Source organism: Etheostoma cragini, chromosome 15, assembly GCF_013103735.1.
Source record: "Etheostoma cragini isolate CJK2018 chromosome 15, CSU_Ecrag_1.0, whole genome shotgun sequence".
Lineage (NCBI taxonomy): Eukaryota > Metazoa > Chordata > Actinopteri > Perciformes > Percidae > Etheostoma > Etheostoma cragini.
Genome location: NC_048421.1, coordinates 5,764,748 through 5,788,853, shown reverse-complemented (window position 1 = coordinate 5,788,853; position 24,106 = coordinate 5,764,748). Strand labels below are relative to the sequence as shown.

Here is a 24,106-nt window from a genome sequence, read left to right as displayed (position 1 = left end):
GATTTCATTATACTTTTATGTTGTGACGCCTTCACAACGTACGATGCCACTGAGTTAGGCAGGAAAATTGCATCCCAATCAACATCTTGCCCTCTGCAGCTTATAGTGCTAATTAGGTTATGTCTGTCACTTAGCACACAGGAGAAAGAACTTTGGTTGTCTCTGTCTGGAGGCCCTCTGTTGATCAGATTAAGACCAAAAGACTAACTGGAAAAGATTTACTTCCACATGTTAGGATCTTGTTTGTGACCGGAAGTAAACACATGGATTTGGAAATAACGCAGAGGGGGGAGGAATACCTCTCGCAGACCGCTGCAGCGTAAAATCCCGTTCTGTCATGTAATTTCGTTATAAAATCTTTTTTAATTGGACAAAGCCTCTCCTTTCTCAAATTAAGGAAAACGCAAGATCTCACAGGTCCAAGGGCGTCAAAGGCTGGCGGTGAACTACAGCTAAGTACTTTTACTTGAGTACTGTAGCCTACTTAAACACAATTTTAAAACTAGTAGCAACGAAAAAGAAAAACAGCAGAATAATGTAGCAATAACCTGCATTAAGGGGCGTCGGACCGGGGTGAAAAAGAGGATGGAGCATCCAAGGCCCTCATGTGAAGAGGGCCCAAAAAGATGCTAGAATGAATAGTTGGGGATGTGGGAAGGGGCCCATAGAAAAGGCCTTTCTACAGGACTTTACTTGATAATGACACAGATGGCTGACTTTAGACTCAATGAATTTGTGTTTGACTTATAAAGCCAAGTTAATTTTACATTTACGTATTGCTTTAACCCGGCTGCTTGCCCTGTGGGAATTTACTGTATCTGACATGCATCTGATACAGGTGTTGGCAGGTGTCAATATAACGGCTTGCTTTTTAGTGTTTATTTTTCACAAAACCCACGCTTAAAAAAAAAAAAAGTTTATTATGTAACAAATATACATTACCTTCCTGGTCTCGTTATGCCGTTCTAATTGTCTTTCATAAAGGTGTGTGGTATTATCACATTGACGTTGTTTTAGTTTTTTAAGGATTCATCATGCATATTATAGGAATATGCTACTTTGATTGATCTTGCTTTCATTGCTTTTTACAGAAATGCAACAGCTATCATTGCATCCAGGAGCATTATCTTGTAGAGATATTCGACATCTCCTGAAGCTGTGTGTGTGTGTGTGTGTGTGTGTGTGTGTGTGTGTGTGTGTGTGTGTGTGTGTGTGGATCTGGCAGCCAAAAAGTACTGGAGTCCAGCAGGGGACTTGCTGAGAGGGGGAAATAGAGTTCAGATAAGCTCTTTTTCCTAATCCGCCTCAGGCACAAAGAATAATGTTACCAAGAAGTTGGGTGCTCTCAGCAACTGCCTCCTCACAATTTGGGATAAAGAACTGTGCCACCTAAGAGCAACTGCACAGCCATTCTGGTCTTTTTTAGAAAATACAACAAAAGATGTGAGAGTTGCGCTCTCACTTTTGGAAACAAACCTTGCTGCTGTGTGTTATTTTTGCTTTTTGACCTTTTATTAAAGTTTTGCCTTCCACAGTTGAGCTGTAACTTTAATGCTGATGGTCCATTAAAATCATATCCTTGTGTATAGATACAAAAACAACAGAAAAAAACTGTGTATGTAAAGTAAAGCCGTAGATAGATTCTACGTCGGGACAGATCCTTTCTTGTGGGCCTCAAAATGTCTTTCCCTGATTTTAGTTGTTTTCAACAAGGTTATAAAAGTTGATTTACATTTGATACTCTAATTATGATCAAGGACCACATCATCAAGCATCCTTGACTCCATTATGACAACAGTAATTACTTTGAAATTCACATCCTGCCACATCCCAGCGCCAAGTCGAGAGACAGCATGACTCATCCATTCCTTCTGATTTAAAAGTTCACCTTCATTCATAAATTGTTTCTGGTAAACACAGTCAAGCAAAGCAAGATGTGAACACTGAAGTTTACTGGCCATCTCGTCTTAGCTCGGCTCATCACGTCTCTGAGCTCATCATCCTTTTTTAGAATCCTCTTAGTGCCCCTGTCTAATTAACTCAAATAATGACTTAAACATATTGGATGTATTTCTCTCCAGACTTCACAATGACTTCACACATCTCAGGCACTGCTGAGCTGAAACCTCTGGTAATAACTCTCCTGGAGATGATGAAACCAGGCAGCTTTTTAATCATGCATTGGTAATCCAGAGCATAAATAATCCTTGTTTCATCCACTGTTCAGCTACAGTAATAAAGTAATGCATCGAACCTGGTAAATAATGTAGCACATTATATGGAATGACTCATGAACAAAAGGAGTACATGACCTCCAGTTATTGATCATTTTAAAGCAGATATACACAAATATTAACCTAGATAAGGAAATATTGTAGTTGTTTGTTTCTTCTTTGAGTGTAACTTAAACTCTTAGTGAGTCTAATGTGAAGTACTAATGCTGATGGGGTTGCTTGTGGCTATCAGCTCGAGTGATCATTGTTTCATATGGCTCCAGGAACCTTGCTGTTTTCCTCTTCTGTCTCTCCAGGGAATGCACCAGGGAAGAAATCAATTTGAAACAAAATGAAGACGATCTCAGAAAAATATTAAGACCAAGCTTTGGGGAATTTAAAATGATTTTCAGAAAAGCATATCATTTATCCAGAAGCTGCAAAGTTTACAGTGAATTAGATCATTTGTAATTCAACTAAAGTACCCTCTGACCTATTCCTCACAACTTTCAACATCCTGACATCTTCAATGAAGTGTGTGTGTGTGTGTGTGTGTGTGTGTGTGTGTGTGTGTGTGTGTGTGTTCAGAAGGGAAAGCTCAATTCATTAACTAAACTCAACTAACACAACTTAAGAACAGGAATCGTGACTTGATTAAAAGATATCTATCCACATATTTGTGTTAAAAAGAAACCAAACAGCCAAATCCAATTTGAAATTGTTGAAATCTTGAGTACATTTACAATAGCCTAAAAAGCTTTTGCAATTTACAGTGCAAACTATCAAGCAAGTACTCACCAATTTATTACATGTCATTTAACTGACGCTTTTATCCAAAGAAACTTACAATTGCTCTGAAGCATCTACGGGTAAAGTGTCTTGCTCAGGGACACATTGGTTGATGTATCAACCAATGTGACCATGCACATTCATAATACATAAATCATACACATAAACCATACACTCCCATACCAAAGGCATGTGTCATATCCACAGCACAATCACAACCCCCACCCACAGCATATAAATGCAAACTTGAAAGCAACCTAAATATTGTCAATTAAAATGTATGAAAAAGTGATTGTAACTAAATCTACTTGCAGGAAGTGTCAAATATAACAATGAACTGTCCAATCCATTCATGAGGAGATGTTTGGAACATGATGGGTGGTGTTAACATTTGAGAGGGGGTTAAGATAGGAAGGACTGTACCAGGGGAAAACAGCCTTGTGGCTGATTTAGGTCAAGTTTCTCTGTTGATCTGTATTTTCTGCATATTGTAGCAAAGTATACTGAGTGAGGGATAGACACAAAATCAATCAAGTTCAACTGCAACACATTTCTTAGGTGAGAGATTCAAAGTGCTATTTTCAATTGCCTTCATTTCTTGCTAAAGTAAAAAGATTCACAAAAGAAAAACCCGAAAGGTAACATATATTTAATGCGGAAAACACTATCAGATTTCTTTTCTTTCTCTGTTTTCACTGGATGATTTATTTTAAGATTGTAATATCTTCTCATTAAATATGAATATACAGTACATTTTCTAAATGAAAACTTGATCCTCTGCTGTAATTAACGTACACTAGATCTGAAGATTTGACATCTGGATAGATGAGATACGAACACATCAAAAAGGTCAAACTACAAGCAGCAAATGTGGAGAGCTTATTAGTGATTCAACCCTTCCAGATCCTAAGAGGATTCATATTTTTTTTTTATTTGAGTGGGAAGGTTGGTTAGATAGGATGACAGCACTGCACCATTAACATGGTGCGTAACGACAGAGGTTTTCTTCCACATTTCTCTCACAAAGGGCAGTGTTGTTCATTAACCGTCCACTTGAGGTCATCAGTCCATTGCCAATGATCTGAAAATAAAAACAACAAAAACAGGACATTGAATGTAATGTGTTATTATGTGAAGGTAAATGAACAAAATTACTGGCATAATGCATATTGGTAAAAAAAAAAAAACATGAGCATCATACCAGGATACTCTTTATACCTCGTGTTTTCAGTGTCTGGGACAACCTACCCTCCCTGCAGGTGGAGGGCTGGGATCAAGCTGACACACCAGACATAAAACATCCACTCTTGGGCTTTCTCCATGAGCACAGCCTACTCCACACTACCCAATGTCAGATTAATATTAAAATTCAGAGCACCTGCAGTATGTCTCTGAAGTGCAGTTTAGTGTAAAACACAATGTTTTAATAGCTTCTGTTCGTATTCTTGATCCCAGCAGGTGCAAATACCTGTCGCAGACTGAAGGTCAAAACAAAACACTTAAAAAAAGTAATTGTGTGTAAAGCTACTGTGTGTTTGAATGACTGCTCTGTTAGTTCACGCAGTCAGAAGAAGGGCTTTTTTAGGCTGTTTGAACCTCAGGGAGTCTTTTGTTTTTTTTTAAATGGAAAGAAATCATGGAAATATGTAATTCAACTGGTGCAATAAAAATACAAAAAGCTGCTTTTTAATTTTAATTTTTTTAAACCAAAACTATTTCTTCTTCTAGTCTTTTCCACCCACATGCACCAACCCCATGTGAAAGCACCGTGCTGTTTGCTCAGTACACTCATGAATCTAATCTTAAACCAATGCTGTTGAGGATCAAACCAACACAAGGTCAATTTCAAGCCTTGGCGGAAAAAAGGATAATTTCTTTGGTCCTTAATATAGGTGATTTGATTTTGCCCTGCAGCTCCAGCAAGGTATTGGCAGTTTTATCATTGTTATATCAATTGTTTTACTGAAAAAACACTGTTAACAAAACTGTTCCATGTCTTTTAGAAAGCAGTCTACAGGCTGACTAAGACAGTCGGTTAAGGTCTCAGTTTTTAAGTTACATTATAATCTTTGTACACATTGGCAATAAAAAATGATTAATACATTGTAAATTGGTTTATATGGTGAGACTGGACTTGCTGTAGATTCACGTGAGGCCTAGAAACATGTACTGTTTTTTTGGTCATATAGAAGTAGCCTAATACTGTTCTTTTACACAGGAGCAACAACATAATACAGTTTAGTTAGTTTACAAAGTAAAGCATATATTCATATATTAATTAATTCAGTCATGATGTAGTCTGTCAGGAGTTAGGGCACGGTATCCAGTAAGTGGTACTACAGTGCACAAGCAAAGGCTAATGAAATATATCCCATCCTTCCCCTGCAAAACCTCCCATCAAACTGTGCCAGCATATAGTAGGCTCCACCCCCCAGGACCACATTTGAAACAAGAAATATGAAATGAGGTATGATTCATGAAATCCCATGCCTCTTATCTTAAAAGAAAAAGAGACTTTTGAAGTGCATCCCCGTTCAAATAAACATCAAGCAGAGCAGGAAAACTTAAAATTAGTCTTCTAATATCACTGCCAGACAGAAAATGACATTATTGCTTGGGAGCAGGCTAAAATAATTATGTCTGAGAGCAATATATTCCAACATTGGAGTAAAGTGGCTATAGAGAACAGGAAAGAGACCCAGCAGACAGTGAAACAAGATGAGGAGGCAACCAGCTACCCCACACACCCAACAGAGAAACTACAACAGATGCCACAGCTTCATCCAGCTGAATAGCCATATTAGCTCAGGAAGGATACTTCACCACAATACCTGTGACATTTTTAGAGAAAGGCTGCAGACTTCTCAAGCATGCCATAACTGTCAAGGTTTGTCCACACACATAGTAAGCTACAGTATGCACATGGCTAGTAGAGCAATACAAGTAGGTGGGTTGCAGACAGCTACGGTTGCCAAAGAAAATCCAGTATTTATATTGGCAGCTGCAGCCAGTTATAATCCAGGTGTAATGATGATCCCGGAATCGCTAATTAGTAAATCTTTAACGTGTTGGTCTTCTGATATGAAGACAGATTGCAATGCTCTGTACTCTGAGGCACACCATGACAAATGACTCTTCCCTTAATCTGCTCATCATGAATCAATCATCATGATGTAGCTGTGCTTCCAGTGCCCTTTCATATTCAAATGAGGAAGGCGTTAGAGAGTACGGAGTCAGATGCTGGTTCAGATATTATTCTTGCATATTCAATATATTGCAGAGAGTCAGATAAGAAAATCAATATCACTTTCACCTCTCCGGGAACCATCACCATATCATGGTGGAGAGGTTTGTGTGTCCCTATGAACCTGAGGGCTGTGTTGTCTGGAGCTGGGGGCTCCTGGTAGGGATTCCCATTGAAAAGTTGTCTCAGGTTAGGGGCCAGACAAAGAATGTTTCAAAAACCCTTTGAGTGAGCGAGGCAGAGAGGGAGTGACCCTGCTCGGAGGAAGCCCGGGGCCCCTGTCTGGAGCCAGCCCCAGACACAGGGCTCATCAGCGAGCGCCTGGTGGTCGGGTTTGCAACGGAGCCTGGATGGGTACAGCCCGAAGAAGCTACGTGGCACCCTTCTCTCTGTCCCATGGGCCCACCACCTGTGGGAGGAATTTCCAGGGTTGAATGCGCTGCGAAGGTCAGGGGCCTCAACGGACCAAACCCGGGCGGCAGAGGCTGGCTCTGGGGACGTGGAATGTCACCTTTCTGTGGGGAAAGGAACTGGAACTTGTGCTGGAGGTGGAGCGCTACCAGTTAGATCTGGTGGGGCTCACCTCTACGCATAGCCTCGGTTCTGGAACCAAACTCCTGGATAGGGGTTGGACTCCGTCCTACTCTGTCCTACTCTGCGTTGGAGTTTACCCCGGTGGACGAGAGGGTTGCCTCCCTGTGCCTGCGTGTGATGGGGGGGGAAACATATGCACAAACTGTTGTTTGTGCATATGCACCAAAAAAGAATTTGGAGTGTTCAGGCCTTCTTGGAGACCTTAAATGCAGTCCTGTACGGTGTTCAATAGGGGACTGCATAGTTCTGCTGGGTGGAAAAAAAATTAACTTCGGTCCCTGATAGGTACTCAATACTCAATACTTGTGAGGCCACCTTTTGTTTGTAACTGTATTACATGATAGCGGTGACATGTAATTAGTAAGCTCTGTCAAGCCAGACAGCAGCTGTGTTCAGCAGTGCAGAGGGAGGCCTTAACCAGCTCAAATGAGATCAATTAATGCTGATCACAGTGGGAGATTATTTTAAGCGTGGTACTGGGTTGAGCAGGCTGACGTGACTCGGCTTTACCCTGACGCCATCCAAGCACCAAGCTCCGGTAGCACAGCCACACACTCACACACACCCCTGCTTCATTTCAGTGTCAGTGCCAAGATCTAGCAGCTCAGGAAACAATTATCTATAATTACATTGTCAAACTGTATGAAATGACTTACATGATCATGTTTGGATTAAGAATGTCCTGCAGCTCCTTTTTATTACATTTCTCGAAATAGTTGATGCAGATCGTTGCATGCAGAGACAACTGGCTCTCCCTTAACTTAAGGCAATTCACAGGTATGATGTCCGTCAGGATTAGCAAGTACATTTTTAAATAAACCGGAATCAGTCACTTATTTGTGAATTGTGTGCCCAGACTGCTAGGTGATGCAATTGTTTCTTTGTCATGATAGATGATAGAACATTTTTTTTTTCTAAAAGTAATTTAAAAAAATGTTGCATGGTAAAAGAAAAAAAAGGTTATAAAATCTATTTGTTAGGTACTAGTTACAGTGGCAATCCTGAAAGCTGTCTTGAACCAACAAAGATTCGTTTTTAAACCTAATTTAAAAAACAACTTTAGATCATGTTGCACCAAGCTTTAAAAATATTTCTTAAAATTAAAAAAGTTTTTTTCTAGTTTAGTTTTAATTAAATGGAATTCTGTTGCACCCACACTGCTTTTTAAACTAGGATCCTGCATAAACTTTAAACTTACACTGCATATGTTTATGACAAGCAACATCGTAGCTAAGCGAGATACAAGCGTGATACAAGTCTGCAGCTGTCCGTGGACACAGAACGCAGAACGCATGTCAGAGCCTTCCAGACGGGTGAACTGGGAATTAGTTTCTGCTTGTTGGTTAGCAATTAAAGGTGCTCTAAGCAATGGCACACGTTTTTAGGCTAGGCCTATTAAATTTTTTGTCACATACAGCAAACATCTCCTCACCATCTGCTAGATGCCTGTCCCCTGAACACATTGTAAAAAAACGCGGGCTCTGTAGACAGCCCAGGCTCCACAAACAGCAACAAAAACAAACTGCGGCAACCTGCAGCACCAAACATAACAAACAGTTTTCCTGTGTTTCGGCCATTAACCGATCAGAAGGAGTTGGTTGAGCCATCACCGCAGCAGCGTTAGCATGTAGGCTACTTCAACCGTGCGCGTTCATGACTGTTTCAAGAAGCACGGAAAGGAGGGGACAGGATTGGGAGGAGGGAGGGGCGAGCTAGCCTCGTATCTTCGACAATACTTTGAACGTCGACAAGAAGTAACCAGATTGCTTAGAGCACTTTTAATGTTTGGTTAACGAGGGTTGGCTGTCTGTCAGAAACAAAATAATTCTAAAGTAGCATCCCTATATGGTACTGACAGAAAATGAAGTATCTGCCTGGAGAAGCTATGAGGAAGACCAAAAATTTCCTGCGGGTATTCTCTGTTGCTACTGTGGACTCATTTGGAGAGATCGAAGACGATCAAACACACAGAGGTCAGCTCAAGTGTCCCACAAGGACACACTCCAACAAACACTTCAAACCCTTTAATTGATGGTTTAATCCACAGCAACAAACAAGAAGTCAGGGGAATTGATTAGCCAAGTGTGGAATCATTTATCAAACTTCCTCTCTAACTAACAGAGAGCTGAGGTACTGATCCGAGACGTTTTGGGGTGAAAAACTTCTTTGACCATGTGTAAACATCGTAATCATTTACCCCGCAGGAAGTGCGTTTTGGCCATCACATGGCCATTTTGTGCTTAAGGGACGTCGTCTGACAGGCATGTGCAAAAGAAGCAGTGAGACGTTGCCAAATTCAGAAAAACTCTAGATGAGCGTCACAGAGGTAAACAGGGTTATGCAGGAAAGGCCTGGGGTATAAATAAATAATAATAAAACAGTCATTTATAGAGCACTTTCAATTAAAGTGCTTTAAAAAAAAATAAAGTAAAACAGTATAAAAAAATGCAAATTGAGACAGTAAGAAAGTAAATACCACTATATAAAGACTGAAAAACTTAACTGATACAACACTCCAAACATTTTAAATACAGATTATTACATTTAGGCTATTGGAGTCCTTGCTCAAGCTGTCATGAAATCCAAAGCTTGACAGGTCTATTTGTAGTTGCTAAACTGTGATTGGAAAATTTCTGTTTGTGGCAGGGGTCGGGCAAACAGACAATTTTGAAGGCCAGGGTTACGTATGTACGGTCACCTGAATTGAATAAATAGACCTGAAGGTACCTGCTGAAGTCTCTACCTTTTTTACTTTATTTACAAGTAAGGAAATACGACAGCTACTGCCTCAGAAGTCAATCAAACCAGCTGTGCTAGGAAGCAGAATATGAGAACTATCTTTCTTGCACATCCAAACATGCCACCCTGATCCGTCTCAACATTTTTAGTAGCTGGCTTGTGTGACAGGACATTGTTTGTTTGCACTTGTGACCCTTCAAATACATACATTCATACACTGCACTATTTCCTCACTTTTTCTAGCTTCAGGGAAAGACTTTAATGCTGGTGCAGCAGTTTAAAAACTCTCTGATCTGATTCCACAGCCCTCTCACCTTCTGCATCCATCCACAGTTCACTGAATAACTCATAGCAACATGCAGCATGCTGCCTGTAAAACTGCACGATACCTTTGATCTCTCCAAAAACTTTTACATCAAGGTCCTAACAACATTGATCTAAGATCAACATGTTTTTCTATGATTCCCATTTGAGACCTCTTGCCTTTTACTGTACAGTATATTCCTGGTGTGACAGTTGCAGAAGATTACTTTGAAGGCACCCGAGAAGCCTTAATAAAAATTGTCATATACATATGCTGCTTGTTCCCTTTCTGTCATCTCTCGCCCACTTCACCAGCACCCGGCCTCTAATCCATCTGCCTTTTATTCTTAATCCTACTTTTCAATCATTTGTCTTCTATGGCTCATTTTCTCTGCAGGAAGAATCTGTCCACTTGTCTCCCATACACCCACATTGTCTCAATTACTTCTATTACACCTTGACAGTCCAATCAGACAACAGGGTCACAGTTGGACTGTGTATAAGCGATCTCTCTCTCTGATTCCTTTAGCCTCACCCTCTCAGCACTCCTAATTGTCAGGTCCGAAGGTGTGCATTCACAGAGCCTCTCAGATCCACCTGAAATCTATGCCAAAGACAGCCAGCCCCTTCTCTTCTGTCAAAAGCTGCCACACAAGACTGTGGAGGATTGCTTCTTATAAGTCTAGTGTGCTAGACACTGTGCTCTATGGATTCAGTAATGGAATGGCCTTTGCAATTTTACTGAGGCTGACAGTGAGAAAGCTGTGACAGATGCAGTCTGGGTGTCTGTTGCTGGAGCCGCGAGCTGGCAGTGGGAGCCATGGAAGAAGTTGACTCAGTAATAGAGAATGAATGTGGAGTAGCCTCTTGACTTCTCATTGTGCTCTCCACTGCCACTCAGGACAAGCATTACAGAAGTAATACATTTAGATGGGTCTAATGTGAAATGTGCCCATTTACTGTAAGAGGGTGGAATATTGTGCAAAATGTCCAAAGGCCAGAACACTGTCACCAGGCTGGAAATGAAACACATGTAAACTTTGACTGCCCTCTGAGGACAAAATTGAATTTAAAAACATAATCACACATATATTCACTCAAAAGGCACCCTTGCCTAGACTGGGTGAACCCCGTCCACTCTGCACCCTGCAGCTTGGTCTGGAAAGCTTTAAATGTAATTCTCCCAAGCTTTCTGTGATTGAGCAAGCGCCCCCCCCCCGTGGCTAGAAATGGTGATAGGTGTAAACCAAGCCCTGGGTAGCCTGCTCTGCCTTTGAGAAAATGAAAGCTCAGATGGGCTGATCTGGAATCTTGCTCCTTAGGAGGTCACAGGGAGCAAGGTTAGCTAACCTTTCTCTGCTTTGCCCACCCAGAGAATTTGGCCCACCCATGAGAGAAAGACATCATGGCTTTCAAATGAGCAAAGTGGCAGTTGGTCAAGACTAACCCCCCCACTACTCCTCAATAGCTACAGCCACAGAAATAGCACATACTGTACTAAGGAAAACTCATTGTGGGACTGGCTCTAGTGGCTGTAATTCCGCACCAAGGCTGAATTTTGGGAAAGAGACCTCAAATGTGGTATTAGGGGACCACTAAGGTCTACACAAAAGCATCCAAAGAGCACCATGTCATGGGACCTTTAAGAGGCTTATTTACACATCCAGCACTCACGGAGCAACATGGTCACTCATTAAGTCGGCAACTGTCTGTCTGCTGTTTGCGTAGCCAGTAGTGTAGAGACTTTTTAGTGCTTTTGTTTGCTGAAAACAGACAAACAGCTAAACTATGAGCTGAAACTCGCTGTAATGCTCTGTAAAGCCGAGGAGAGCTGCAGATCCACGTGATAACTCGTGTTCAAAACAGCTCAATGGAAAACTTGATATCTCAGTTGTAACCATCACACCACAAAAAAAGTCGTTCACACCTCCCATTGTTTTGCTATTTCATCCATTTTAGTTTTAAAAACTAAATATTATAGCTGCTTCAAGTGTAACCTCCATGGTGTTTAAATAATTGTACAGATTTTGCATCAATGATGTTGTTGCTAGCCAACTTCATCATAAAACAGCATCTACGGGGGAGATGCTGCAGAACTAATTTTAATGAGTGCATCAGTGTAGGTAGTGTATCAAGCATACTGTGTGTGTATACTGTTTTTTTTCAGAGGGTGTGAAGCTGAAAAATCAACACGGACCTTTGTGATTTGTGATGTGCTCTGTTGGCTGCCCCCTAACACCTACCTGTGATGCCTGTGGTTCCGTTGAAATGAAGCTGACTTCACTGTGTAGACAGCAGAGCCTTATCACACAGCAGCAGATCTCTCTGTAGGTGGTGAGCGGTACTGTTACCTCAAGAGCCACATACCCACATCAAATCCTGCAATAAAACACTCACACGGGCCTCCAGCAAGTTCTCCATTTAATTTATTCATGTTGTTAAGTGCAATCGAAATATTAGTTTGATTACAGCCAAAAGTGGGGGATGCAAAAAAGCACAAAAGAAGAGTGAAACAAACAAGGCTACATTTTCAGAAAAGCCAATACATCTGCATTGTGAGCAAGAATGCAATTACTATGAAGTCATATGAAAACAATAGTAATCAGTTGTCTGTGACAACTGCGGAATTTTCCGTTCTTGTTTTTATCCATATGTGATAAAGAAGCTGAGAACAGAGAAGAAAGAAGAGAAGTGAAAAAAAAGAAATTAAGGTGGCAGACAGAGACTGATGATCAGTTTTTTTCCCAATGTATTTGAGCTAGCATACTATATGACTTCATAGCTTCACAGTTAAACTGGAACAACTCCAGCATCACAACTATTAAAACTAAAACATGTATTTTTGAACTCTACACATCACTAACCTGGAGCACTACAGTTTATGTGAAATGGTCTCTCAAATTGACTAATGTTCGTCTACTCTGCAGTTCTTTAGTCATAACAGGTGCCCTCCATTAACTGGCAGTTTTTCAGACACATTTTCTTATTGAGAAAGCTGTCTGCACACAGTGCGTGCGCACAAACACAAACACACACACACACAGACAGACACACACACACACAGAGCAGGGCACAGAGTCATTATATGATGCATTTATCTTTGTGGGAGGCAGCGGTAGGGCAGCTAGTCTCCACTCTTTCACACTTACTAAAGAGCCAAGGAGACACGAGCGAGCACAATAGAGGATTGATTAGAAAGCTGCATCAAATACACAGCATTTGGTCATGGAAAAGGTTTCAGCGTCTAAAAAATAAATTCATCTTGACGAGGTTAGGTGAGGATTGAGATTTTAGGAGGCAAAGGGAGAAAAGAAAAACCTGGATAGATTAAGAAAAAAAGAGAGTAAAAGAGAGTCAGGGGTCAGAGAGGACAATAGGAGGTGAGTGTGTGGCAGAACGGAAGAAGACACCTGCGTGACCTCTCTCTTCAGAAAAGGTGGCCTGCCATGCCAGGAATCATATCATGGTCACCATCTATATAGTGAAGAAAACACACCTTCATGGCGATGTGAGAGTTCTTACTAAATACTAAATATTACACGTACTCATACAGTTTATATACAGTATATATTGTATATACATACAGTATATACTACATATATATATATATATATACACACACACACACACACACACATATGTGTATGTATATATATATACACACACACACACATATACACACACACACGCATAAATATATACACACACACATATATATATATATATATATATATATATGCAAACACACACGTGTACATACACTATATATACACGAACACACGCATATATACACACACACGCATATACAGTATATATGTATTTACAAAGATGTACTTGCTGAGGAGGAAAACCTTGGAAAATTGCTGAAACAAAGTCTTTTTAACCAATTATGCCCAAAAAGGAAAACAAGGTAAATATATATTTTTAGGGAGGTCAACAGAAAAGGAGTGTTTCCACACAACCAATGCAAGTACATGTGTCTGTGATGTGTGAGAGACGTTTACAACAAACTGTTTGGGTTTTCATTTTACAGATGGCTTACATTGTCTCTTTCAAATACATTAAGTTTGGCTAACCGCTGTGTTTTCTTGCGCTACCAGCCTCATTTTTACATCTCTGAAATCTTTATCCTTTCCCCACAATTGCTTCTTGCAAACGTAGTTCCCAGTGTCAAAATTCACTTCCTTTCATGTGCGGGTAACGTCAGGTACAAAGAAAGCATATGGCAGCATCCTTTGTCTGCTATGGTTAGGTTAAGGTGGATGGTACTGTATAAAGTACGATGACATGTCTTAAAGGGATAGTTCACCACAAAATGCTCAAAGCGCAAAAAATACATTTAAAAAAAAAAAAACAGCTATGTCTCTTTCCAGAAATCATGACCCTCTTATTCAAAATAACCACAGACCTGGTTTTGAGCAGTTTCATTCATTTCATTTCTTTCTGACAAACTACACCCACCAACTATGTCACCGTGCAGAAATCCCTCAACGGTTTTCAATCTTGTCAAGATCATTTATTTGTGTATCACTCTTATCTTTTGGCCAACAAAGATTTTCTAAAGCTAGAGCGATAAAAGACTTTCATAAAAAACTTCTCATCTGCCTCACTTCACTGTGTTGCCTGAAAGAGTCACTGCAGAGCTTCCAAGCTTTTTTTGCACGTTGAGTCTCAGACAATCCATAGAAGGGATCTGTCTGAGGACGAAGTCAACAGGTAGTCCGGAAAAAACACCTGCCAAAGGTGCACATTTTATCTGCAGGATGGAAGTAAAACCATCTTTGTGTGGGTTCTGCAGTATCCAAGGATTTCTTACTGGGGCAGTTCTTTCTTGCTGGGAAATTAATTATACTTTTTAAGTGGTGAAAAGCAGAGATAGAGGCGAGCTTTGCTCTGGGCGGTTAAACGCTGAAAAAAATATAATTTCAGAGACGTTAAAGTAGATATTGATATTCTTTCCTTTCTTTATAACTTTAAGGCACAGAGGTTTTTGTTCAACACCTGAAGTCTCGCCATCACACACACACACACACACACACACACACACAAACACGTTCACTTGGTTTTGGAGAGAAAGATAAATATTAGTTCAGAGACTATGAATTGGAGAGGAGAAATGGGCATATTGTGAAATGGTCCTCACCATCAGTCAAAGAGACACAATCATTAAATGAGAACTGGCAAATTCCAACTGTCTTTTGAAATTGTCTCATTAAAATCCTCCTATCTCAGAGGAGGGTTTCAGCTTCAGTGGAGCAGCAGCTCACACGATAACAACTTTAGTGACATTGCATAGTTTCTGTGCATATTATAACGTCCATCTATTAAGGGGGGTTTCATTCATAAGGCTTACACAAACAAAACCAAAGGGAAGAGAAATGGATTCCAATGGAAACAAAAAGCTTCCGTTATAAAATACATACAGTACATATACTGTATTTTTTATATAAAATTAGGTATATGACTAGAAATTAACATGGTTGTTGTAAACCATTTTCCTTGTATCCACTTGCAGCTGATGTCACTGTCAGGCTGATGATTGTTTTTTATTTGAATAAATTGGCCATTTGACACATCGTGGGGTAATATGTTACGGCCTTGTTTGATAATGTTAGCCATATTTCCTACTGTGTCAAGAAACAGGAATGCATGTTGAGAAACTGAAAATCAAAAAAATAATGACTTTATATTCTGAGTGGGTGATTGGAGCAACATACTTTTCCTGCTTGGGGGCAACAGTAGTTAATAGCCTTTAACTGCCATATTTTTTGTAAAAAATGTTTCCAACACTGTCTCATTATTTATCCTTTGTTTGCCTCAAGCAGGCAAACCATTATTTATATCAATATGGTTTCAAAGCACCTTCTACTTTGTGATGCATAACTGTTGGACACCATTCAGACAAAATGAGTCCTATCATACCAATATCCAACACAGTATTAAACCTATCTGCAGTTTTCCTTAGGTCTCAGGTGATATATATGTATATTTTACCAGCCTAAAGTACTTAGGTTTGCATTTAAAGTTTATTTTAATACAATACCTACATTCCCATTTGTGCAATGTTTAGCTGCTGTGATCATCCCTCCTTTCCATACTGGTGGTGAAGAGATTTCTTTCTAACAGAATTCTACTGTAAGAGATGGAAGAAAGAAAAAAATCCACCTACTCTGTGCAGAAACATTCTTAAGGTCAGCTAAGGCTGATATGTGAATGAGTTAGACACATCAAGCAGGTACCTTGCAAACAATCTTTTTAGTACATCATTTCATGTGTTACTATGCCTCTGCAGCCGCCGGCAGTCTGGGGAAAGATTTAGGAGGGAAGGGTTGTACTGAAAAGACACAAAATTGATTAGGATTTTGGCCAGCATTACTTACAAAATGAACTGCCTTAGCAAGGCATGTCTTTATAGAAATATGGTAGGAAGAATAACAGCAACCACAGTGTGTCCCTCATCTGCATGCTAACAGCAAAATAGTAATTTTATCTGCTCACCAACACCTATTCTCACACTTCTCCAAAGGAAGTACATGTTAAAGTAGAAAGGTCAACACAACATGGTTTTCTGTGAAAGTATTATATGCAAATACCTGCTTTAATAAGTAAAAAAAAAATACTGATGCAGAAAACTAAATACTGTACTTCTGGACACCCAAACACTATTGTTACCTTGTATCGGAAGACTGCTTTATAAACAATTGGGTGTGAGCCAGCACAGCACATAAATCACAGTCTGAAAGAAGTAATTAGGATATTTCCACACACTTTCCTTTGTGAAATTGACCATTAAAGATTAATGATATCTTGTAATTTATAAAGAGTCTGAAAGAAAATGAATCATTTCCACCCATATCATAATTTAAACAATTGCAACTACTTTTTCCTTCCCTTTATTTTATTAAACACTTATGTACAAATGTAGTAATACAGGACATGTAAAGTTGTACATCTCAACATGGTGTAAACAGCTTTGGGTGCATCTAGTACAAATATCCAAACTCCACAACGATACAGTAGGTATTCACACAACACTGAGTAAACACACTTGTGAATTTTAAGCATTTGCAATGTATATATGTATTTTTTGTCCAAGCTTTCCTTTTGATTGCTCATGGTTTCTTGACTAATCTAACTGATCCATCAAATTACACTACTCTAAATGATCCATCAAATTATCCACTTCATTGTGACTTTTGTAGACTGTGGTGCTATGCAGCCATGTAAACCTTCAAACTGAGGCTTCAATCCCACAGGATCAAAGTACAATCATGCAGTTCCCTGAGAGGTAATATGGTCTTAAAATTGTCATCTTCCAGCCAGTCTTTGGTCAGAGGTAAAGGAGTACTCAAGTTTATGTGTTACAACATTTCACCACAGATTCAAGATGTCACCAAATGTTAGAAATAAGTCTCCATCCACAGATCCTCTTCTGGTCATAGGCAGTCTCTGCACAATGCCACCTGGCCCTTACGATAGTCCCTGCAGGGGCAAAGGCGCTGGTATTTGGCACTGGAGCCAGCACAGCTGAACAGCAGGGGATCCTGCTGCAGGCTGCATTCAGCATGCTCTGCTGAGAAGGCCGGGAAGAGGTGGTTCATCTCGGACTCCACTCCATCACACTGCAGGTCCAGCCTAAAACCAAAGACAGAGCAGAAAACAGTTTAGGATGCGACTTTAAAGACATTATTTCACTAATACAACACACTAATGTAATGAATGGAGATATGACACAAAAAGAGATAGACAGTAGCTGTGTTCAAAATGGTTCCCTTATTCACTATTCCCTGTACAATATTTATAAAACAGTGAACAATGTAGGGATCAACCAAACGAGATTTCACTAAAAACATTGTTGGGTCAATAAATGCTCCGGTGATGTGTGTGCCAGTGTTCCCAGTGTCACATAATCAAACCAAAACAAAAATACATCTAATACGTCCCTGAAACAAAGCGAGCACTCAGCAGCACAGTAAAAGGTTGTGTATATGTTGCCTGAAATTAAAGACTGGTCCATTATCTTTTTTTTGTTTCCACAGGTGGTTCTTCTTCTCCACTGGGAAAACAGGGCCGCGTTGCATTGTGGTATACAGGAGAAAATGTAGAGTACATCCTATGTACACTCAAATTAGCAGTGCATTGTGGGTATTTTATAGTGGACTATAAAGTGAAAGAAATTAACCGCGGAGAATTTGAACACCACTATAAAACACACTATATAGTGCAGTTTTGAACACAGCTAGCATGTCATGAAGTTTAGAAGCAATCAATAACTAATCAATAGTGGATGGTGCAAAACAATCAACTATTTTGTCTAAAAATGCTTTTTTTTTTACTCCTATACTTAAAATTCTGAGGCGTTAAGAAATGCAAAACATGACTATTGTTATAATGCAGGGTTATTTTTCCAAAGCCGTTTATAAATAGGAGCAAATGATAAGTCATATTGTGCATGGTCAAAATAAACAATTATCCGAATGAAGAATCTTACGCGCTGAAGGCCTCCTTAATGTTGATGAAACGATACAAAGCAGGTTCACAGATAAGTCCTGCATTCTGACACGCCATCACACACGACTGGCCCTCCAGAGAAGCCAAAAGGCGCAGGGCGCTGAGGGGTGGCCACGACGGGCAGGAGCTGGCGTTGGAGGCCCAGGTCAGGATGCTGGAGTTTGGCAGGAGGACGAAGGGACTGGGAGGGCTGCTCAGCCAGGATGAGTTTACTGGAAGAAACGGAGCTTCAGGGGAACAAAAGTCCTGCAGATGCAAAGATAAAGTGACGCAGTATCAGTAATGTGTACAGTGTTAAATTGCAAACACTTTGACCTACAAGCTAAAATAAATGCTACACTCCACACTACACTACAATGTCACAAAGAGCAGTGACAAGTTATACATTCAGCTCTGCAACACATCCATCTGGACAGCTGATACAGGAAATAACAAAAATAACAATTAAGATACAAAAGGTGCATATCATATCAAAGCTGACGAGTCCTCATCAATCTTCCAGGAAATGATATGAATGCAGTAATGCCACCCAATACAAAATGAGGTTTGGAAGCAGAATTAGTGTGTGGTGAGAGCCCTGATTAGATTCCTCCTCCAGCTGGGCCTATTCATAAAACCCAGGTAATAACATTTCTCTGACATGTCCCACTGGCCTCCAGACCCGTTTATTAAAACAGGCTCCCAGTGCCCGCCGGCAATAACTACGGATCCGATCTCTCCATCTCTGCTGCACTTCCACTCCTAAACAGACATCTGACACAGACCCTTTATTTATTTAATTGTTTATATAAAACCACTGTTTTTTACTGTCTAAGGGGCTTGTGAGAAAATCACCAGAACTTACTGTTAGTTATTTACAAGTAACATGTACTGTATATGTAATTATAGCAACTTTATAATTATGACTTTTTGATTCAACCACTATGAGTCATCAACATGCCCAACATAACACATAAGGGAGAAATGAGAACATATAAAACAAGCCTGCGTCTTATGTTGATAGAACTGAACCATCTGTTTTAATCATTCATGAGACCTTGTTGCTTCCTCACTACTTGCTGTACTTCTGAAGAATTTGAACTTTGACAACTTCTCAGTTCTCCTCCCCCCTCTCTGCTGAAACCCAAACGGTCTCCTAAGCCCCTCCCCTCACAATGGAGAATAAATGCGTGTGCCTGAGCAGTAATTAACGCACAGATAAACACCCCCCTTGACCCTGATTGGAGGATCTGAACAGGGAGTGGTGGATTTTTGCAAATCACACTACAGGTTGTAGGTGGTGCCAGAGGAGCCAAATTTGTTTTTAAATGACATGTTTCATGTAGCATTACTCAAATTTGGGGTCAGTTTCAGCAAATGTGACAGAAAGTTAGTTTTATATGTCTTACCTACTGCATCTTTAATTGTTTTATTATTCACACCTGTGCTCCACCTGCTGTGACAAGTTAAAAATGACTTTGGTAAAATAGGCCTACAAAAACAAACAATCCAGTCATTCATTCATCAAGCATTTACATCAACTATTAGCATTTATCCCATTTCACTGGAGCCACTATTGTTAATTGTCATTTACTGGGGAATGGTGACATCACTAGGTTTTATGTTCATCCAATCAGGTATCTCAGCTCTATGTTGACCAATCCCCTGTTGTTAGGAACAGCTGGTCATTGTCAATCTTACCACACAAGAAATTGCCCTCACTGATTGTTCTAACTTGTTTATTTAATAACTGCACTATTCCATATGGTTACAGCCAACAAAGAAAACAACTGCTTCTTTTCTTTCTAAACGTGTGTTTAACCTCCAATCGAGTTAAATGAGAAGTGTCAATCAAGTGAATTTATAAGGATACAGCAAAACAAATACTAATAGGACAGGTATTAGTGTGAAGTGTGTACCATCATGCAGACAATGTTTACATGGGAAGAAACTGAGCTGCCATAAGAGTACATTGTACACTTCAGAGTAGGACTGGAGCTCTGCCAGCAGCTGCAAGTGAGAGTAAGTCATCGTGGGAGATGAGAAGACAAGAGGTTCAGTCAGACAAGGTTGGTAATAGAAGTTTAGAAATAAATCGGAAAAGTCAGAAATGGTGGAAGAGAAGGTTGAGAAAAGTGGAAGAAAAGAGAGTGAGCAGAGTGTAATTGGGAGTCTGACAATGTACATGTCAGACGGGCAGTTACAGTCTCAGTCAGACACGGCACATTGAGTGTGTGTGTGTGTGTGTGTGTGTGTGTGTGTGTGTGTGTGTGTGTGTGTGTCAGCCTGGGGAGAAATGGTGCCAGAGCAGAGGCTAACATTTATTTAACCTGCCACTGCCAGACAGTATACCAACCATCAGGACATGATGGATGTACCAGAAGACAACATTTGTAAATACAGTATAGAAATGAGTGTGTGGATATGAGTGTGTGTGTGTGTAATTTTTGGTTGCCCTTCTGTCTGAGTACTCACCCTGGATTTCATACTGCATATCTTGATTATTGATGAATTCCCATTCAGATGTGATTAAAAAGCTGCAAGCCCATTTTTATGTATGAGCTTTACTTTTCTCTTTCATCACTGTCCTCTAGGACCATCATTGAGAAAAAATTAGTCACTGTGCTAGTCTATTACACATGCAGCTGTCGCCTGCAAATAATTTAATAGTTGACCCAGGCAGTGGAGCCGAAGAATAAACATTGAGGCTCAGCAACTAAGAAATCCCAGAAAAAGGAACTTACAGTACATAGAAGCTTATTGATATGATTGAATAGACGGAATGCTTCAAAGAGAGGGGAACTTGTGCGGTTGTAATAATCCAACTGCTGTTTTAATTCTTATCTATCATCAGTCAGTCATCCATTCAACATTCCTTGGAACTTCCCTCAAAACACAGGCTGGAATAAAAGACTGAATAAAGACATCACCACAAATTTGACCAAAGTCACAAATTATTTAAATAAATACCCAAAGTTAAGCTTGAAACTTCCTCCTACAGTGACCCAGTGTCAGAAGAAGAAAATTACTCAAGACAAAGAATGTCTTCATGCCACTCCTAGATGATATACATTATATGTCTCCACAATTGTCTGTATGCTCTGTACAGTAAAATCTGAACACTTGTGTTTTTGCTATAATATGCCAGAAGTGTCTTAACGGCCTTTTCTCTTTGCAGCCTGTGATGATCAATTTGTTACATGCACCTTTGTTTGCTTATATTGGTTGCAAACTTTAAATGCAAGGTACATTTTAAAGTTTCCCTATGGAGTTTTGACTACTACTACTTACTTCCAGCAATTCCACTGACTCAACATGTAACACGTTTAAAGCAGAATTCCGGTCAATTTCAACAAATACCTCTGTTGTGTGCAAATTAGGAGGTCTGTCAGTAGCGACAAAAATGAAAACCATCGGTGCTGCCTACAACGTGTTATCCTCCTGCTAGCGTAGATGTGACAGAAAGGCTTAAAAGTTATGCTAACATCAGCCAGTGAACATACCTCTGTTTGTTTCCTGTTTTACAGTGAAGTCCACACTATGCGAAACACGACTTTCGTCACATCTACTGCCGTCAAGTTCACTGTGTGCACTTGGAAGGAATCACTGCACATGGGTAGGCACTTGTAATCCCATTCTGAACATGTTAAGAGGCTAAAAACAAGTTTACTTGCCCTGTTTAAACCTCTTGGGTGCTAACTCTAGCAGGAGGATAACATGGTGTAGGATGCACCGATTGCTTTCATTTTTCTTGCTATTGAAAGCATCCCAAATGTACAAACAGAACTACATGTTGAAGTTGCCTGGAATTCTCCTTTAAGATCTCCAACAATGCATCGTGGTAAGTAACACTGAGTAGAAACAGAAACCTTGTTTAGCTAGAGTAAAACTCCACTGGGTACACTTATGAGGATTTAATATTGCACTTCCCCAAAGTTGGGGGGATCACATTATTCACATTTTAAAAAGAATGGCCAAAATTCTCCATCCGAGATGTCCTGACTTGTAGCCTACATTTTTCACAATAAATTATTCTTGTTAATCCCTTTTATTTGCCTACATCTTTCAAACACCACACCTCCAATTTGTAACACAAGCCTAAATTGAAATAATGATGGTATCATCAGACTCACTTTTCCAGACTTTGGAAAGCTCCTCCAGAACCTCAGAAGTAGTACTAGTACTACTTTAGTAACTAACTGAGTACACTGGCACTAGTACACATTAACCAAGTAATATATAACAGATGTATACTCTACATATTGGACACAGACTGCCTACCGTCATTAAACTTAAACTCTTTGTAGCAATGTTGACAATGGCAATTTAGTAACATTATAACATAACTTTTTACATCGTTATGACCTTACCCAGCATGCCTGCTGGTTACGTTGCTTTTTGAGACCCACCTGGTTCTGAATGTAGGCATGAACCCTTTCTAGCATCCCCTCACAGGTGTACTCATACGGCAGGTATGGCTCCACCTGCAAACACAGATGTGCACAGAGATGAAACCGTGTGAAAGAGTCTGTGTGTGCGTGCGTGTTCGTGTCCACAGAACCAAGCCATAATTACAGGAAGAGCGCATCTAATAGTTAATCAAAGCTGACACATTCATTAGCGTGATTGTGAAAGGCTTATACCATGCCACAAGCCACACATTAAAATCAATGACTTAATACATCACAGGTGACAGCTTTGAAAATTGATTTCATTATTTTTTAGTGATGACTGCATCAATATGTCAAACAATGGATTAAACTGACAGCGAACCACAGGTCATCCATTGCTGTGGAGGCTGATGTTTTTTGTGCGTTCTGGGTCCTTTGGGTGGGTCCGTTATCAGTGTTGCTGTCACAGCCTGTCACTCATTGTCTGTCTTGTTGATGACAAGAAATGGATTTAAATTCACTAAGAGAAAACTGATCAATAGCTCCTCTTCTTTCAAGTTCTTTTTTGTCCTATACAGTGTCGTGGGGAACACACTGGTCACAGGAAGAAACAGGTTTGATGGTGGTGTAAAAAAATGACTGCAGTTTGAAGATGAGGTTTATACTGCTGTAATTACTGCATTTTGAAACCCATTTGATTTTGATGTTATAAATGATTAGGAAATATATCAGGATACATTCTGCCAGGATTCTCAGTGCAGAATGTGAAATGAATATTTCCCATGGTAGCTAAAGTGAGATGTCATCGTTTACTATCAAGACACTAAAGCACTCAGGCTTTTAAATTGATAAATGGTTCCTTTTAGTGTTGTGTTCCTTTTAGCATTCTCTTATTAGTTTATTTCATCTGAGTTTAATGAAATGTATCCAGCACTTCAGAGATTCCGCAATGCAATTTGCCTTTTGGGCATCTTTATAAAATATAATCTGAAGAGAGAGAAAATAAATGCTTCATAGAGGGCGATTTGAATTCAGCAGTGGAAAACATTTTTAGGACGACACTGTGCAGTCTATATACCTAAACTGATTGCTTTGGTCTGCCGCAAAAATACGTGAGCAACTATTATTATTTCACACCATCAACAATGACGATAAAATGAAACTTCCTCCATGTTCCGGAGGCGAGTTAGGCTGGGACCAGCTGTGTCCAGAAAAAGGTCCACGAAAACACAGCTGGCGGGTAAGATCGGGCAGGTGTCACAGACATTAGTGGCGTTTTTCCACTGCTGGTAACAGCTTGCCTCGGCTCGCCTCGGCCCGCCTCGGCTCGCCTCGGCCCATTA

General features: G+C 40.0%; 1 protein-coding gene across 2 annotated transcripts in view; it reads right to left on the bottom strand.

Moving 5' to 3' along the window:
- Positions 1-16,972: 16,972 nt before the first annotated feature.
- Positions 16,973-24,106, bottom strand: part of LOC117957512 (alpha-1,6-mannosylglycoprotein 6-beta-N-acetylglucosaminyltransferase B) — a 51,223-nt gene continuing 44,089 nt past the window's right edge. For both annotated transcript variants that reach the window (XM_034893316.1, XM_034893315.1), the window contains 3 exons: positions 22,782-22,856; positions 18,374-18,639; positions 16,973-17,517 (listed from right to left, as the gene is read on the bottom strand). In XM_034893316.1, the coding sequence (XP_034749207.1) occupies positions 17,319-17,517; positions 18,374-18,639; positions 22,782-22,856 (540 nt within the window). In that variant the 3' untranslated portion in view covers positions 16,973-17,318. The remainder of the gene's footprint in view (positions 17,518-18,373; positions 18,640-22,781; positions 22,857-24,106) is intronic.